At 56.6% G+C, this 14090-nt stretch overlaps 1 protein-coding gene across 2 annotated transcripts in view; it reads left to right on the top strand.

Moving 5' to 3' along the window:
- Positions 1-14090, top strand: part of LOC116955454 (disabled homolog 2-interacting protein) — a 76087-nt gene that overhangs the window by 54873 nt on the left and 7124 nt on the right. For both annotated transcript variants that reach the window (XM_076053027.1, XM_076053028.1), the window contains 3 exons: positions 4726-5062; positions 13227-13367; positions 13803-13949. In XM_076053027.1, the coding sequence (XP_075909142.1) occupies positions 4726-5062; positions 13227-13367; positions 13803-13949 (625 nt within the window). The remainder of the gene's footprint in view (positions 1-4725; positions 5063-13226; positions 13368-13802; positions 13950-14090) is intronic.

The raw sequence follows: 14090 nt of genomic DNA, 5'->3' as shown, positions 1-14090 counted from the left end.
TTGTAGGTCTCCGGGTGAGTCTATAGATCTCCTTGTGAGTTTATAGGTCTCCGTGTGAGTCTATAGGTCTCAGTCTATAGGTCTCTGTGTGAGTTTGTAGGTCTCCATGTGAGTCTATAGGTCTCCGTGTGAGTCTATAGGACTCAGTCCATGGGTCTCTATGTGAGTTTGTAGGTCTCCATGTGAGTCTATAGGTCTCTGTGTTCCGTATGAGTCTATAGGTCTCCGCATCAGTCTATAGATCTCCGTGTGAGTCTATTGGTCTTTGTGTGAGTTTGTAGGTCTCCAGGTGAGTCGCCGTATGAGTATGTAGGTCTCCGTGTGAGTCTATAGATCTGCTTGTGAGTTTGTAGGACTCTGCATGAGTTTATAGGTCTCTGCGTGAGTTTATAGGTCTCCGTGTGAGTCTATATGTCCCCGTGTGAGTCTATAGATCTGCTTGTGAGTTTGTAGGGCTCTGCATGAGTTTATAGGTCTCTGCGTGAGTTTATAGGACTCTGCGTGAGTTTATCGGTCTCTGTGTGAGTCTATATGTTCCCGTATGAGTCTATATGTTCCCGTATGAGTCTATAGATCTGCTTGTGAGTTTGTAGGGCTCTGCATGAGTTTATAGGTCTCCGCGCGAGCTAGGTGTGGTTCCCCGTGTTGTGCTACCCCCTTATCATTCCGAAGCTGTTTGTTCATAGGAAGATAGACACATTTGAAAAGAAAAGGCTTTCAAATTTATCGGAGCTGCTCAGCCCCGTTTTTTTACTTTTTACATGGGGGGGGGGGTGGGTGCTTTCCAAATCGATGGCCCATGCTGGTCCTTCTGAGATATCCTGACCTTTCCCTCTCTGCCAGCAATCCCAGGTTTTATGGATTTCCCCCCACCCCCAGCTTGTAATCAAAAGGAGCGCGCGACCTTGAGGGATAGCGGTGACCGGGGTCGAGGCCATCAAACTCCCGTGCTCGCGAGGGCCTCTGTGCAATCTCGCGCAGCTGCGCCCGATGCACGGTGGGAATTGAGGATCTCGGCGGCGGAAGGAATAGCGCTGCAGCACGGCCATTATGAGCCGTTTGGCAGAGAGAGACCCGGACCCAGGGCTTGAACCCAGAATGTAAGCAGTTCTGACTTAGTTTAACGCGTAGGCTTTCGCGACCAATATTATTCATAATAAAGGTTTTTGGGTTAGATCGCGTTTATTTATAAATGTGTCGTAACCCTCCACCACCCGACACGGCCAATCAGCAAAAAAAAAAGTGTCACGTTGACAAAAGACAAATAATTCACTACTTTAGCCCACCGGTGTGTTGAAGAGTGAATCCACATTTCTTCAACACACCAGTGGGCTAAAGTAGTGAATTATTTGTCTTTTGTCAACGTGACACTTTTTTTTTGCTGATTGGCCGTGTCGGGTGGTGGAGGGTTACGACACATTTATAAATAAACGCGATCTAACCCAAAAACCTTTATTATGAGTTCTGACTTCAATCATGGGACCTCCTTTGCCAAGTACCAAAATATGACAATAGGTTTTTTTCCCCTGTTTTCCTGGCAACAAAAACAGCTGTGTTCAGATGTTAAAACACCGAACTGAAACCTTTTACAAGGAATCGTGTCTGGACCAATCAGGTTCAAGGACGATGCATCATATTATCAGAGTGTGTGTTTTTTTTGTGTGCATTCTGACCACAAGCATTGTGGTTAATGCAAGACGCGATTCCTTGTGAAAGGTTTCAGTTTGGTGTTTTAACATCTTAACACGGCTGTTTGCCAGACAAAAGGGGAAGAACCTATTATCAGTCCTGACTTAGTGTCTGTGACATCACAATTATGAACAAAAAAGGGCTAAACTCTGTACAGTAAAACCCTTGGATTGCGAGTAACTTGGTCTTAGAGTGTTTTGCAAGATGAGCAAATTTTTTAAAATAAATATTAATTTGTGTTGTTTTTTCCCCCCACTTCAGCAAAAAAAAAAATATTGCTGTGGTTTTCCCACCTGATGATGATTGCTTGTGTTGCAATCGAAACGTCGTGATTTAATTTATTTTATTTTATACCTACGTGACTTTTCCCGAAAGAACCGAGGAGCACGTTTCGCCAGTAACCACAACCAGCTTCATCAGGCGACAGCCAGATTTGTGATGATGATGATGGTGAGCTCGCTTCATTGAGCTGCGATCATACGCGATGGCCAGGTCGCTCCTGAAAAATAACTACACAGCTCAGTGGGGGGGCCCTTATTCGATAAAATAAAATAAATGTAAAAAACTAGTTTAGTTTAATGTACAGTAAAAGCTTGGATTGCGAGTAACTTTGTCTGCGAGTCTTTAGCAAGACGAGCAAAATTTTTTAATAAATATTAATTTGATAAACGAGCGAGGGTCTTGCAATACGAGTAGTAGTACGTATACGCTTTGTACTGCCGAGCGTCACGTGATCACAACTGATATACGAGTGCTTTGATATACGAGTGCTTTGGATTACAAGACGCGACCTGGCCACAAATGATAGCTTAGCGAAGTAGCTTATATACCAGGCAAGGTAGTTAACATCTCACAGCCACCGTGATGATGATGATGAGAGAGACACGCAAACTGCCAATATACAGCAGCAGGTGTCAGGGTCGGGATCGAACCCACGACCTCCTGTACACCAGGCGAGGTAGTTAACATCTCCTAGCCACCATGATGATGATGAGAGAGAGAGAGACACGAAGACTCCAAATATACAGCAGCAGGTGTCAGGGTCGGGATCGAACCCACGACCTCCTGTACACCAGGCGAGGTAATTAACATCTCCTAGCCACCGTGATGATGATGAGAGAGAGAGACACGCAAACTGCAAATATAAAGCAGCAGGTGTCAGGGTCGGGATCGAACCCACGACCTCCTGTATACCAGGTGAGGTAGTTAACATCTCCTAGCCACCGTGATGATGATGAGAGAGAGAGACACGCAGACTCCAAATATACAGCAGCAGTAGGCGTCAGGGTCGGGATCGAACCCACGACCTCCTGTACACCAGGCGAGGTAATTAACATCTCCTAGCCACCGTGATGATGATGAGAGAGAGAGACACGCAAACTGCAAATATAAAGCAGCAGGTGTCAGGGTCGGGATCGAACCCACGACCTCCTGTATACCAGGCGAGGTAGTTAACATCTCCTAGACACCGTGATGATGATGATGAGAGAGAGAGACACGCAAACTGCAAATATAAAGCAGCAGGCATTAGGGTCGGGTTCGAACCCACGACCTCCTGTACACCAGGCGAGGTAGTTAACATCTCCTAGCCACCGTGGCGATGTGGCAGGCGGACAGCCAAAGTTGATGCTACTCGACGTTGCTAGTCGATGTTGCTCGTCGGTCATGCCGGTCGACGTTGCTGGTTGTAATTACTGGCGAAACGTCGTACTCCTCGAATTGCAAATGTCGCGGGTGTACCTCTCCAACACCACCGGGGGTGGTGCTGCACTCGTAAAGGCATTGCCCGCGTTTTCTCGAGGTCGCACAGACCCTTACTAATTGGCCGTGTCCGGGTTGCTTGGCGCCGGGTTTTTAGCCACCTGTTGTCGATGATGTCGCTCGTGAAAGCGCCTTGTCGCGGCGTGCTCACCGAACGACAGCGTGCGCCAAAAGAAGGAACAGCACCACACGCCACCTTCGCTCGTGCGAAGGTGGCATCCGTCGGCAGCGAGTGGGAGCGTCGTGTAAATAATGTGAGTGTTCAAAAAAAAAAAACGGCGTTCCCCCGTGTCGGTACCCGCCACCGCTCTGTGTGCGAGACCCTGGAAAGGAGAACGAATAAACAGTGGCCGACGATTCGGGCGGCGGCGCCTTTTCAAGGGCGCACGCGAAACGCCGGCACGGGTTCTCGTCCGTTGACGAATGCGGGGGCCGGTCGCCGCGCCCGGGTTATTTTAAAACCGCGGCAAGCATCGGGTGCCAAAAGCTGCGCTGACATTGGCGCACCGGCTCCTCCTCTCCCCCCCTCCTCCTACTCATCCACTCCCTCCTTCTCTCCCCTCCTACTCATCCACTACCTCCTCCCCCCCCTTCCTCCTACTCATCCACTCCCTCCTCCCCCCACCTCCTCCTCCTCCTACTCATCCACTCCCTCCTTCTCCCTCCTCCTACTCATCCACTCCCTCCTTCTCCCCCCCCCTCCTCCTACTCATCCACTCCCTCCTCCTCTCCCCCCCCCCCTCCTCCTCCTCCTACTCATCCACTCCCTCCTTCTCCCCCCCTCCTCCTCCTACTCATCCACTCCCTCCTCCTCCCCCTCCTCCTACTCATCCACTCCCTCCCCCCCCCCCTCCTCCTCCTCCTCATCCACTCCCTCCTTCTCCCCCCCTCCTCCTCCTTATCCACTCCCTCCTTCTCCCCCCTCCTCCTCCTCCTACTCATCCACTCCCTCCTCCTCCCCCTCCCCCTCCTCCTCCTCCTCCTACTCATCCACTCCCTCCTTCTCCCCCCCTCCTCCTCCTACTCATCCACTCCCTCCTCCTCCCCCTCCTCCTACTCATCCACTCCCTCCCCCCCCCCTCCTCCTCCTCCTCATCCACTCCCTCCTTCTCCCCCCCTCCTCCTCCTTATCCACTCCCTCCTTCTCCCCCTCCTCCTCCTCCTACTCATCCACTCCCTCCTCCTCCCCCTCCCCCTCCTCCTCCTCCTCCTACTCATCCACTCCCTCCTTCTCTCTCTCCCCCCCCTCCCCTCCCCATCCCCAACGACCCCCAGCACCACGAACAGCTCCCAGCAGCAGGCTCACACGGACCTGTGCGAGTACGCCCGCCGACAGACACTTCCTGACAAGAACCCGCCACTCGTGGCCGTGGCCACCGTGCCCACCGTGGCCACCGCGGCCACCACCGGCGGGGGCAGCGGGGGCAGCGGGGGGCCTCCCCCCGCCGGCACCGCCGGCACCGCCGCCGCCCGCCAGCGCCGCTCCGAGCCGCCGGCGACCTCCGGCTCCTCCGCCGGGTGCCTCGCCGGCCCGGGGTCGAGGTTCACCGTCGCGGGGACCGCGGCCGGAGCAGCGGTGGCCGGCGCCTACTGGGACTCGTCGGCTGTGGACGTACGTCGGTTCGGGACTGTGGCTCCCCCGGGTGGAGGGGTGGGGGCGGGGAGGGGCGGGGGAGGGTCGAGGTGGGTAGGGCCGTGGGTGTCTCTGACACGGCCAATGTGAACCCCACCCCTCCCCCTCCCCCCACCCCCCACCCCCCACCCCCCCCCGCCCTCCCTCCACCGCCCCGTGAGAGAGACGGAGAGAGACCCAGAGCAGCAGGCATCGTCAGGGTCGGGATCGAACCCACGACCTCCTGTACACCGGGCGAGGTAGTCAACATCTCCTAGCCACCGTGATGATGATGATGATGAGAGAGAGAGACACGCAGACTCCAAATATGCAGCAGCAGGCGTCAGGGTCGGGATTGAACCCACGACCTCCTGTACACCAGGCGAGGTAGTCAACATCTCATAGCCACCGTGATGATGATGAGAGAGACACGCAAACTCCAAATATACAGCAGCAGGCGTCAGGGTCGGGATCGAACCCACGACCTCCTGTACACCAGGCGAGGTAGTCAACATCTCCTAGCCACCGTAATGATTATGATGAGAGAGAGAGACACGCAAACTCCAAATATGCAGCAGCAGGCGTCAGGGTCGGGATCGAACCCACGACCTCCTGCACACCAGGCGAGGTAGTTAACATCTCCTAGCCACCGTGATGATGATGATGAGAGAGAGAGACACGCAGACTCCAAATATACAGCAGCAGAAGGCATCGTCAGGGTCGGAATCGAACCCACGACCTCCTGTACACCAGGCGAGGTAGTCAACATCTCCTAGCCACCGTGGCGATGTGGCAGGCGGACAGCCAAAGTTGATGCTACTCGACGTTGCTAGTCGATGTTGCTCGTCGGTCATGCCGGGCGATGTTGCTGGTTGTAATTACTGGCGAAACGTCGTACTCCTCGAATTGCAAATGTCGCGGGTGTACTCTCCAACACCACCGGGGGTGGTGCTGCACTCGTAAAGGCATTGCCCGCGTTTTCTCGAGGTCGCACAGACCCTTAATAATTGGCCGTGTCCGGTTGTTTGGCGCCGGAATCGGCGTCGCGATCGTTACGAACCCCATTGTTCATAACGGTCGCATCCGCAACACTGAGCCCTCAGCGCTGTGGGTGCATGCTCATCGGCTCACGATGGCCGGCGTCGGAGATGCTGAGAATCGTGGGTTTGTGAGTAGGGTTCGGAGGCATCTCTCTCTCTCTCTCTCTCAGAGGGATCACAGTGGCGGTGTCTGACACGCTGAGCCCACAACGCCCATAGCCACCACCCCCGAGGTTCACAACGGCCGGGCGGCTGGGGCTGGGGCTGAGCCCGGCCGTTGTGGCCCCGGCTGGGCGACGCGAGGGAGCACGCGGGAGGCGATTCGACGATGATGATGACGATGATGATGACGATGATGACGACGATGACGATGATGACGACGATGATGATGATGATGGCGACGACAATGATGACGACGATGACGATGATGATGACGACGATGATGATGATGATGGCGACGACAATGATGACGACGATGACGATGATGATGACGACGATGATGTTGATGATGGCGACGATGATGACGACGATGATGACGATGATGGCGACGACGATGATGACGACGACGATGATGACGACGACGATGATGACGACGACGATGATGACGACGATGATGATGATGATGGCGACGACAATGATGACGACGACGATGATGATGATGGCGACGACGATGATGACGACGACGATGATGACGATGATGATGATGACGATGATGATGATGACGACGATGATGATGACGATGATGACGACAATGTTGACGATAACGACCATAACGATAACGACCATAACGATGATGACGATGATGACGATAACGACCATAACGATAACGACCATAACGATGATGACGATGATGACGATGATGATAACGACCATAACGATGATGACGATGATGACGATAACGACCATAACGATAACGACCATAACGATAACGACCATAACGATGATGACGATAACGACCATAACGATGATGACGATAACGACCATAACGATAACGACCATAACGATGATGACGATGACGACGACGACGACGATGCAGTCCCTGCCTCTGATTAGCTCGTTAAGATAAAAACGGCGAAATCGCCGGAGCGTCGGGCCATAAATGAACGGCGCCCCTCGACCCGTCGGCTTCATCCTCTCGCGCTCGTGCTCGCTATTAGCGGGCAATGAGCCGGCACTTAATTAAGTTGGCCGTGGTGTTGGGCGCGCGGAGAAAACGATCGTGCCATGGCGGCTGTGAGAGAGTGTGAGAGTGTGAGTGTGAGGGTGAGTGAGTGTGAGTGAGAGTGAGTGAGAGTGAGTGAGTGAGAGTGAGAGTGTGAGAGTGTGAGGGTGTGAGAGTGTGAGAGTGAGTGAGTGTGAGTGAGTGAGAGTGAGTGAGAGTGAGTGAGAGTGAGAGAGTGTGAGAATGTGAGAGTGTGAGAGTGTGAGGGTGAGTGAGTGAGAGAGTGTGAGTGAGTGAGTCTGTGAGTGTGAGTGAGTCTGTGAGTGAGTTTGTGAGTCTGTGAGTGTGAGTGAGTCTGTGAGTGAGTCTGTGAGTGTGTGAGAGTGTGAGTGAGTGAGTCTGTGAGTGTGAGAGTGAGTCTGTGAGTCTGTGAGTGTGAGGGTGTGAGAGTGTGAGAGTGTGAGAGTGTGAGAGTGTGAGAGTGTGAGAGTGTGAGAGTGTGAGTGAGAGTGTGAGAGTGTGAGAGTGTGAGGGTGTGAGAGTGTGAGGGTGTGAGTGTGTGAGGGTGTGAGTGTGTGAGAGTGTGAGGATGTGAGTGAGAGAGTGAGAGAGTGTGAGGGTGTGTGAGAGTGTGAGAGTGTGAGAGTGTGAGTGAGAGTGAGTCTGTGAGTGTGTGAGAGTGTGAGGGTGTGAGAGTGAGAGTGAGTCTGTGAGTGTGTGAGAGTGTGTGAGAGAGTGTGAGAGAGTGTGAGAGTGTGAGGGTGAGTGAGAGAGTGTGAGTGAGTCTGTGAGTGAGTCTGTGAGAGTGAGAGAGTGTGAGGGTGAGTGTGAGAGTGTGAGGGTGAGTGAGTGAGTGTGAGAGTGTGAGAGTGTGAGTGTGTGAGTGAGTCTGTGAGAGTGTGTGAGTGTGAGTGTGCGAGGGTGTGTGAGAGTGTGAGAGTGTGAGTGAGTCTGTGAGTGTGTGAGAGTGAGAGTGTGTGAGAGTGTGAATGAGTGAGTGAGTCTGTGAGTGAGAGAGTGTGAGTCTGTGAGTCTGTGAGAGTGAGTCTGTGAGTGTGAGGGTGTGAGAGTGTGAGTGAGTGTGAGAGTGAGTGAGTGAGTCTGTGAGTGTGTGAGGGTGTGAGGGTGAGTGAGAGTGTGAGAGTGAGTGAGTGTGAGTGAGAGTGTGAGAGTGTGAGAGTGAGTGAGTGAGTCTGTAAGTGTGTGAGAGCGTGAGTGAGTCTGTGAGTGAGTCTGTGAGAGTGAGTGAGAGTGAGTGAGTCTGTGAGTGAGTCTGTGAGTGAGTGAGAGAGAGTGAGAGTGTGGGAGTGAGAGTGAGTGAGTGAGAGTGAGTGAGTGTGAGGGTGTGAGGGTGAGTGAGAGTGAGAGGGTGTGAGAGTGTGAGCGTGAGTGTGAGAGTGTGAGTGAGTCTGTGAGTGAGTCTGTGAGTGAGTCTGTGAGTGAGTCTGTGAGTGTGAGAGAGTGTGAGAGTGTGTGAGTGTGAGAGTGTGAGAGTGTGAGGGTGTGAGAGTGTGAGAGTGTGAGGGTGTGAGAGTGTGAGTGAGTGAGTGAGAGTGTGAGAGTGTGAGAGAGTGAGAGTGTGAGAGTGTGAGAGAGTGAGAGTGTGAGAGAGTGAGTGAGTGTGTGAGTGTGTGAGTGTGTGAGAGTGTGAGAGTGTGAGCGAGTGAGTGAGTGAGTCTGTGAGTGTGAGAGTGTGAGTGAGTCTGTGAGTGAGTCTGTGAGTCTGTGAGTGTGAGTGAGTCTGTGAGTGTGAGTGAGTCTGTGAGTGTGAGTGAGTCTGTGAGTGAGTCTGTGAGTGAGTCTGTGAGTGAGTCTGTGAGTGAGTCTGTGAGTGTGAGAGAGTGTGAGAGTGTGGGTGTGTGAGAGTGTGAGGGTGTGAGAGTGTGAGGGTGTGAGGGTGTGAGAGTGTGAGGGTGTGAGAGTGTGAGGGTGTGAGAGTGTGAGGGTGTGAGGGTGTGAGAGTGTGAGGGTGTGAGAATGGTGAGAGTGAGTGAGTCTGTGAGTGAGTCTGTGAGTGTGAGTGAGTCTGTGGTGTGGGGTGGGGTCCTCTCGCCCGCTCACCCTCTCCCCCGCTCACCCTCTCACCCGCTCACCCACTCGCCCTCTCGCCCACTCACCTACTCACCCTCTCACCCACTCACCCACTCACACGCTCACCCATTCGCCCACTCACCTACTCACCCTATCACCCACTCACCCTCTCACCCGCTCACCCACTCGCCCACTCACCTACTCACCCTATCACCCACCCACCCTCTCGCCCACACACCCTTCGCCCACTCACCTACTCACCCTCTCACCCACTCACCCTCTCACCCACTCACCATACTCACCCACTCACCCACTCCACCCACTCACCCTCTCACCCACTCACCCTCTCACCCTCTCACCCACTCACCCTCTCACCCACTCACCCTCTCACCCACTCACCCTCTCACCCACTCACCCACTAACCCACTCACCCTCTCGCCCACTCACCCTCTCACCCACTCACCGTCTCACCCCACTCACCCACTCCCCCTCTCACCCACTCACCGTCTCACCCACTCACCCACTCACCCTCTCACCCACTCACCCTCTCACCCACTCACCCACTCACCCACTAACCCACTCACCCTCTCACCCTCTCACCCACTCACCCACTCACCCTCTCGCCCACTCACCCTCTCACCCACTCACCGTCTCACCCACTCACCCACTCACCCTCTCACCCACTCACCCTCTCACCCACTCACGCTCTCACCCACTCACCCTCTCACCCACTCACCCTCTCACCCACTCACCCACTCACCCTCTCACCCACTCACCCACTCACCCTCTCACCCACTCACCCACTCACCCTCTCACCCACTCACCCTCTCCCCCACTCACCTCTCACCCACTCACCTCTCACCCACTCACGCTCTCACCCACTCACCCTCTCCCCACTCACCCTCTCACCCACTCACCCACTCACCCTCTCACCCACTCACCCACTCACCCTCTCACCCACTCACCCACTCACCCTCTCACCCACTCACCCACTCACCCTCTCACCCACTCACCCTCTCACCCACTCACCCTCTCACCCACTCACCCTCTCACCCACTCACCCTCTCACCCACTCACCCACTCACCCTCTCACCCACTCACCCACTCACCCTCTCACCCACTCACCCACTCACCCTCTCACCCACTCACCCTCTCACCCACTCACCGTCTCACCCACTCACCCACTCACCCACTCACCCTCTCACCCACTCACTCACTCACCCTCTCACCCACTCACCCCTCACCCACTCACTCACTCACCCTCTCACCCACTCACCCTCTCACCCTCTCACCCACTCACCCACTCACCTCACCCTCTCACCCACTCACCCTCTCACCCACTCACCCTCTCACCCACTCACCCTCTCACCCACTCACCCACCCACCCACTCACCCTCTCACCCACTCACCGTCTCACCCTCTCACCCACCCACCCACTCACCCTCTCACCCACTCACCCACTCACCCTCTCACCCACTCACCCTCTCACCCACTCACCCACTCACCCACTCACCCTCTCACCCACTCACCCACTCACCCTCTCACCCACTCACCCACTCACCCACTCACCCTCTCACCCACCCACTCACCCACCCACCCACTCACCCACTCACCCACCCACCCTCCCACCCACCCACCCACCCTCCCACCCACCCTCTCATTCACCCACCCACCCTCTCACCCACTCACCCTCTCACCCACTCACCCACTCACCCTCTCACCCACTCACCCACTCACCCACTCACCCACTCACTCACTCACCCACTCACCCACCCTCTCACTCACCCACTCACCCTCTCACCCACTCACTCCACTCACCCACTCACCCACCCACTCACTCACCCTCTCACCCACTCACTCACTCACCCACTCACCCACTCACCAACTCACCGTCTCACCCACTCACCCACTCACCCTTTCACCCACTCACCCACTCGCCCACTCACCCTCTCACCCTCTCACCCACTCACCGTCTCACCCTCTCACGCACCCACTCACCCTCTCACCCACTCACTCACCCTCTCACCCACTCACTCACCCTCTCACCCACTCACTCACCCTCTCACCCACCCACTCACCCTCTCACCCACTCACCCACTCACCCACTCACGCTCTCACCCACTCACCCACTCACCCACTCACTCACCCACTCACTCACCCACTCACCCACTCACCCACTCACGCTCTCACCCACTCACCCACTCACCCACCCACTCACCCACTCACTCACCCACTCACCCACCCACTCACCCACCCACCCACCCACTCACCCTCTCACCCACTCACCCTCTCACCCACTCACCCTCTCACCCACTCACCCTCTCACCCACCCACTCACCCACTCACTCACCCTTTCACCCACCCACCCTCTCACCCACTCACCCTCTCACCCTCTCACCCACTCACCCTCTCACCCACTCACTCACTCACCCACTCACCCACCCACCCACTCACCCACTCACCCTCTCACTCACCCTCTCACTCACCCTCTCACTCACCCACCCACCCACTCACCCACTCACCCACTCACCCACTCACTCACCCACTCACCCTCTCACCCACCCACCCACCCACTCACCCACCCACCCACTCACCCACTCACTCACTCACCTACTCACCCACCCACCCACCCACTCACCCACTCACCCTCTCACTCACCCTCTCACTCACCCTCCCACTCACCCACCCACTCACCCACTCACTCACCCACTCACCCACTCACCCTCTCACCCACTCACCCACTCACTCACCCACCCACTCACCCACCCACTCACCCACTCACTCACCCACCCACCCACTCACCCACTCACCCTCTCACTCACCCTCTCACTCACCCTCCCCCTCACCCACCCACTCACCCACTCACCCTTTCACTCACCCTCTCACCCACCCACCCACGCACTCACCCACTCACCCACTCACCCACCCACTCACCCACCCACCCACCCACTCACCCACCCACTCACCCACCCACCCACTCACCCACCCACTCACCCACCCACCCACCCACTCACCCACCCACTCACCCACCCACCCACTCACCCACCCACCCACCCACTCACCCACCCACTCACCCACCCACCCACTCACCCTCTCACTCACCCTCTCACTCACCCACCCACCCACCCACTCACCCAGCCACTCACCCACCCACTCACCCACTCACCCTCTCACTCACCCACCCACCCACCCACTCACCCACCCACTCACCCACCCACCCACCCACTCACCCACCCACTCACCCACCCACTCACCCACTCACCCACCCACCCACCCACTCACCCACCCACCCACCCATCCACCCACCCACCCACCCACTCACCCTCTCACTCACCCACTCACCCTCTCACTCACCCACCCACCCACTCACCCACCCACTCACCCACTCACCCACCCACCCACTCACCCTCTCACTCACTCACTCACTCACCCACCCACCCACCCACTCACCCACCCACCCACCCACTCACCCACCCACTCACCCACCCACCCACCCACTCACCCTCTCACTCACTCACCCACTCACCCACCCACCCACTCACCCTCTCACTCACTCACCCACTCACCCACCCACCCACCCACTCACCCACCCACCCACTCACCCACCCACCCACTCACCCACCCACCCACTCACCCACCCACTCACCCACCCACCCACTCACCCACTCACCCACCCACTCACCCACTCACCCACCCACTCACCCACTCACCCACCTACCCACCCACCACTCACCCTCTCGGTGTTTAACTCGCCGCGCTACCGATCCGGCAGCTGTGCTGATCGCACCGTACGTAGCCAACCGTGCTGAACGGAGGTTGTTGATGTCGTCATCGTTGTTGTTGTTGATGTCGTCATCGTTGTTGTTGTTGTCGATGTTGTTGTCGATGTTGTTGATGTTGTTGTCGATGTTGTTGTCGTTGTTGTGCCTAGATGGGGGGCATAGCGAGCGTGGGGTACCGCCTGGCGGAGTCCGGGGGGGCGTGTGGGGGGGCCCGCCCCAGACAACCCTCGGCCTCGTCCCACGGAGACAGCCCGGGGGGGGCACGGCCACGGTCAGCCAGTGGCAGACAGGTGAGGGGGGGGGGACACAGTAGGGGGGGGGGACACAGTGGGGGTGGTGCAGTTGGGGGGGGAGGTGACACGGGGGGGGGGTGACACGGGGGGGGTGACGAGGGTGGTGGTGATGGTGGTGGTGATGTCGATGTTGATGATGTTGATGTTGTTGACAATGTTGACGATGTTGTTGATGATGTTGTTGACGATGTTGACGATGTTGACGTTGTTGACGATGTTGACGATGTTGTTGATGTTGTTGACGATGTTGTTGACGATGTTGATGTTGTTGACGATGTTGACGATGTTGTTGATGTTGTTGATGTTGTTGACGATGTTGTTGACGATGTTGACGATGTTGACGATGTTGACGATGTTGATGTTGTTGACGATGTTGACGATGTTGTTGATGTTGTTGACGACGGCGTGGATGTTGCCGTGGGCGCTTGCCAGGGTGCCGTGTCGTCCTCCACACTGTCCCCCGTGGAGCGCACGGCCACGTGGGTCCTCACCCTGCAGCAGGGGGACGAGGGGGGGGGCCCTGCGGGGGGGGGCCCTGCGGGGGGGGGCCCGGCGGGGGGGGACAAGCGAACGGAGCGGGTGAGACGCACGTCCACTCGCCCACCCGCTCACCCACCCACTCGCTCACCCACTCGCTCACCCACTCGCCCACCCGCTCACCCACCCACTCGCCCACCCGCTCACCCACCCACCCGCTCACCCACTCGCTCACCCACTCGC

The sequence above is a fragment of the Petromyzon marinus genome, chromosome 59, assembly GCF_048934315.1.
Source record: "Petromyzon marinus isolate PM22_M1 ecotype Great Lakes invasive population chromosome 59, UKy_Petmar_22M1.pri1.0, whole genome shotgun sequence".
NCBI lineage: Eukaryota > Metazoa > Chordata > Hyperoartia > Petromyzontiformes > Petromyzontidae > Petromyzon > Petromyzon marinus.
Note: the sequence above shows the minus strand (reverse complement) of the source record. Positions and strands in the feature narration are given on the sequence as shown.